This window comes from Octopus bimaculoides, chromosome 21 (genome assembly GCF_001194135.2).
Source record: "Octopus bimaculoides isolate UCB-OBI-ISO-001 chromosome 21, ASM119413v2, whole genome shotgun sequence".
NCBI lineage: Eukaryota > Metazoa > Mollusca > Cephalopoda > Octopoda > Octopodidae > Octopus > Octopus bimaculoides.
The window spans coordinates 19,738,917-19,743,967 of record NC_069001.1 but is presented as its reverse complement, the minus strand read 5'-3'; the positions used below and the strand labels follow the sequence as shown (position 1 = coordinate 19,743,967).

The 5,051-nt window shown below is 39.8% G+C and overlaps 2 protein-coding genes across 10 annotated transcripts in view; one reads left to right on the top strand and one right to left on the bottom strand.

Moving 5' to 3' along the window:
* The window catches only part of LOC106884493 (U3 small nucleolar RNA-associated protein 14 homolog A), a 283,035-nt gene that overhangs the window by 10,262 nt on the left and 267,722 nt on the right, over positions 1–5,051 (top strand). The gene's annotated exons all lie outside the window — the stretch shown is intronic.
* The window catches only part of LOC106883222 (queuine tRNA-ribosyltransferase accessory subunit 2), an 85,502-nt gene continuing 81,763 nt past the window's right edge, over positions 1,313–5,051 (bottom strand). For all 9 annotated transcript variants that reach the window (XM_014934145.2, XM_014934150.2, XM_014934147.2 and 6 more), the window contains 2 exons: positions 2,117–2,242; positions 1,313–1,471 (listed from right to left, as the gene is read on the bottom strand). In XM_014934145.2, the coding sequence (XP_014789631.1) occupies positions 1,351–1,471; positions 2,117–2,242 (247 nt within the window). In that variant the 3' untranslated portion in view covers positions 1,313–1,350. The remainder of the gene's footprint in view (positions 1,472–2,116; positions 2,243–5,051) is intronic.

Below are 5,051 nucleotides of genomic sequence, written 5' to 3'. Positions count from 1 at the left end.
TATATATATATACATATATACATATACTTAAGACTTAGTTGTGATCCGCTTCTGACACAGAGAATCGGGAGCCCTTTTGAGCATTCTATTTTCCTTGCTGGAAGGGTTCCCAACCCATGGGCAAAGATGGGTTAGATGTTGGGGGTGGTGTTTTCAAAGGGCTGGCATGTGTAGCCTGATCACCTCTGCCGATCAAACTCCCGACCCATGCGCTCCAGTTGTGACACTGATTCTGCCCAAATCTGACGTCGATGTTACTTAGTTTGGTTTGAAATAAAGAACTTCATTAGCTTAATAATCCTAACTTAATCCCCGGGCAAAGCCAGGCTATACTGCTAGTATTTTATATATTACCAGACAGTGTTTTTATAGTTAATGTATATATGTGAGATAATAGTTTCACTTGAATAGTTTCAGTATTAAAGTGAAACTATTAAAGTTAAAGTGTTTGACATTAGAACAGAGAGATGATATTGTTTCACTTTTGACACATAATACTGCAATAGTGGCGATGTGTTATTGCACTGGGCTCGCACTAGGCAAGAAGTAAAAAAACACTACCCAGACCGTAAGTAAGGCATGTGCAAAATTTGAATGAAATTGGTTGTGTAGTTCTCAAGTTTTAGGGATTCACACAGACAGACTCACAGACACATTCTCATCTTTATATATATAGATGATCTTGACGTTCTTTTTACTTTACATAAAATATTTTTTACATTCTACTGCTGTTTCATTGCCATTTATTTACGAGTTTTATAAATTTTATAGGTAAAATATTTTTCTGGATATGAATTATGATTTATAGCAATGCTAATATTGGAAATTATTGCTCTGCTTTATGTGGTTTTGCTTTACAAGCAGTCTCTGGGAACAAATTAACTCGTATATCGAAGTATTACTGGACATATTTCATCATTTTTCTCACCACCCACAACCATTTCCTTCAGTTTTGATATTATCCTCTCCACTCACATTTTACATTGATCACTTTTCTGTGCTACAAAATTATCTCATACATACATTCATACAAGAGATAAAACATATAGGCATGATAACTGAGGTAAATTCTCTTAAAAAAAATACCTCAGTTGCTAATAAATACATCCAAACAAAAGAGAAAACTTTAATATCTTTGTGAAAAAAGTCACTTAACTACAAATGCATGTGTTCTTTGAAAAGAATAACCAAAATCCTTTCTATGAAATATTTTAAATAACTATAAATCATTGGTGATGTAACATCTTATATACATAATCATTTGCACAGATCATAAAAAGATGCTTGAAACAAACAAACAAAAAAAATCAGGTATTTTAAGAACAAAATATTTATTTAACATAGTTTTGTTTATTCTTTGTCTAACATTGATGCCTGTTCTTGGATGAGTGCTTTGAGCTGAAGAAATGCATTGTCTTTTAGAGCCTGACGTATTGCCTCAAAGTAACCGAAATAATGACTGAAGTTGTGGCTGCAACAGAAGAAACAATAGTCAAATACGCACAGCACTAAATGAAAAAGTAACTAACATTTTGATGTTGCATAGGATGAGGAATTATATTTGTTAAACAGTGGAGAATGTATTTACATCATAATTGGTGAACAATACCATTTGAAATATGTTTCTAACAGGACAATCTCTAGTTTGCTGTGTGAGATAAATTTAGTGCAAAACAAATAACACAAAGGGTCTAAAGGGTAGGTATATAGATAGATAGATTGATTGATTGATTGATGATTGATTGAGTGAGTGAGTCGTTTGTGCTTTGGGTCCTCAATTCCTTGATGGAGTTGTAGAGTACCTAAGACGTACAGCATGTCTTAGGTACTTTGACACCTGGTGAAGTCCATCCCTCTCTACAGCCAGTTTCTTCCAGAAGAGATAGACAAAAAGAAAAAGACTCCAGTGCAGGGTTTGTATTTTATTCATCAAAGTTGACCTCAGTGAGATTTGAATTCAGAGTGTAGAGAGCTCTACTAATCAGGTTTCTATCAGCCAACTTTCCACTCACAAAGTTTTGATCAATTTGAGGTTATGACAAAAAACAATATATGAAAATAATACAAAGTATCTTTAGAATCAAGCAGAAAAAAAAGTATATTCTAATATACATACAGCATGAGCAGAACACGAGCTAGTATTTCAGAAGTCTTTAAGAGGTGATTGATGTAGGCTCTTGTAAAATTGGTACATGAATAACAGGTGCAATTGTCCAAGATTGGTGAGAAATCTTCAGCATAACTGGAAAAAAAAAAGTTATACAAAACAAACTCGTTTTTTCAGTCATGTAAACTGGAACAAGAGGAGTTATATGTCTGATTCAGGAGGAGAACAAAGTATGAGATTTTAACTTATGACCAACAAGAACAATGCTAACATTTCAATATATTTGAAGTATTATCCTTATCTTTGCTATTTTCCTAACTTTTAGCTAAGGCTGTGGAGTCAGTACACAAAATCTGTGACTATTTGTAATTAGACTGACATATTTCTTATACTGATTGAAAGTATGTGACATGCAGGCCAATGGCCTATGTGGATAATCGAGCTACTTTCTAGCACTAACTAGTTAAAATATGAATTTAAAGGCTATGCCACTGAGGCCTTTTTTTTATCGGCAGACACACTAGCCAAATCGACTATATCCTCGCCAGAAATAGGGAAAGTGGGCGGCTTATAAATGCCAAAACCGTCCCTGGCAAAGAATGTACCCCTCAACACAGATTAGTAGTTAGCGACTTCGGGATAAGGCAATATGGATGCCCAGAAGTAGACCGGCTTGGAGGAGAAGGGTTTGGAAGCTTAAAGATCCTGAAAATGGACAGAGATTTAGAGACATACTACTCAAAACATTTGACGAAATAGAAGGGGATATAGCATCATACAACGTGGAAGGCAACTGGAGGTTTCTATGGGACAACCTGCTGAGAACCACTGACCAGATCTGTGGCTGGTGTAAAGTCCCCTCTCGACCCAAAGTAACGTGGTGGTGGAACAATGTGCTTGACAGGGGTATTAGACAAAAGAAACAGGCTTGGAAGGACTGGAAGAACGGTGGTAGCAGGGAATTGTATCAGACTGCCAGAAGGGAAGCTAGGAGACAGGTTTACTTAGCCAGAGGGGAAGCAGATAAGAAAAAATTTGCCAATGTTCTGTGCCATGAGGACCAAAGACTTGAAGTATTTTGTGTTGCAAGACAGTGTGTGAGAGGGAATCGTGTCCACTTGGATGATGGTTCACTTGCACTAAACGAGGCTGCAAGGAGAAAGGTCTTGAGACGCCACTATGAAAGGCTACTTAATAAAGAGTATGAATGGGAGGATAGAGTTTGCCGCATGTTGACCCAACACAGGGACCAGCTATCCTAATTGACAGTACCTTAGTAGATAAAGCGATCAAGAGTATGAAGGCAGGAAAAGCCCCCGGCCCATCAGGAATCACTGCAGAGATGCTCAAAATATCTGGCAGTGTTGGCTATAACCTAGTGACCCGTATAGTTAATCAGGTGATACACAAAGAAGTCATACCCAATGACTGGTGTAGCAGCACCATAGTCAACTGCTACAAAGGTAAAGGTGACGCCCTAGACACAAACAATTACAGAGGTATCAAGTTGTTGGACCAGGTAATAAAGGTCACAGAGATGGTCATAGCCCAACTAATTAGGGAGACAATCAGTTTAGATGAGATGCAGTTTGGGTTCGTTCCAGGAAAAGCACCACTGATGCTATATTTCTGGTAAGACAGGTGCAGGAGAAATACCTAGCCAAGGATAAACCTCTGTACCTGGCTTTTGTTGACATGGAGAAAGCCTTCAACAGGGTCCCCGCTCCCTTATCTGGTGGTCAATGAGGAAACTAGGGATAGATGAGTGGTTAGTGAGAGCTGTGCAGGCCATATACAAGGACGCTGTCAGTAAGGTGAGGGTTGGCAACGAGTACAGTGAAGAATTCCAGGTAGAGGTAGGGGTCCACCAAGGTTCAGTCCTCAGCCCCCTCCTATTTATCATAGTTCTCCAGGCGATAACAGAGAAATTCAAGACAGGATGCCCTTGGGAGCTCCTCTATGCTGATGACCTTGCACTAATTGCTGATTCACTATAAGAACTAGAGGAGAAGTTTCAGGTGTGGAAGCAAGGACTAGAATCAAAGGGCCTTAGAGTCAACCTAGCTAAAACCAAAGTCCTAATAAGTAGGAAGGTAGACAAAACACAAACCCCTTCAGGTAGATGGCCCTGCTCGATCTGTAGAAAAGGTGTGGGTAGAAACTCTATAAGATGTACCCAGTGCAAGCTATGGACACATAAGAGGTGCAGCAATATCAAAGGAAGGTTAACTAGGAACTAGAAAGTTAGTTTTTGTATGTGGCAGATGTTCAGGAGCAATAAACACTGAAAATGTGCAGAAAACAACTTCTGTCACATTCCAGGGAGAAAAACTAGACGTAGTTGATAGCTTCCGCTATCTGGGTGACCAAGTTAGGAGTGGTGGAAGGGTGCGCTGAAAGTGTAGCTGCTAGAATAAGAAGAGCCTGGACAAAGTTCAGAGAGCTCTTACCTCTGCTGGTGACAAAGGGCCTCTCACTCAGAATAAAAGGCAGACTGTATGACGCATGTGTACGAACAGCCATGCTACATGGCAGTGAAACATGGGCCGTGACTGCTGAGGACATGCATAAGCTTGCAAGGAATAAAGCCAGTATGCTCCAATGGATGAGTAACGTCAGTGTGCATACCCGACAGAGTGTAAGTATCTTGAGAGAAAAGTTGAACCTAAGAAACATCAGTTGTGGTGTGCAAGAGAGACGATTGCGCTGGTATGGACATGTGGCAAGAATGGATGAGGATAGCTGTGTGAAAAAGTGCCACACCCTAGCAGTTGAGGGAACCTGTGGAAGAGGCAGGCCCAGGAAGACCTGGGATGAGGTGGTGAAGCACGACCTCCGAACATTAGGCCTCACTGAGGCAATGACTTGTGACCAAGACCTTTGGAAATATGCTGTGTGTGAGAAGACCCGGCAAGCCAAGTGAGACCAAAATCCAAGGCCTCTG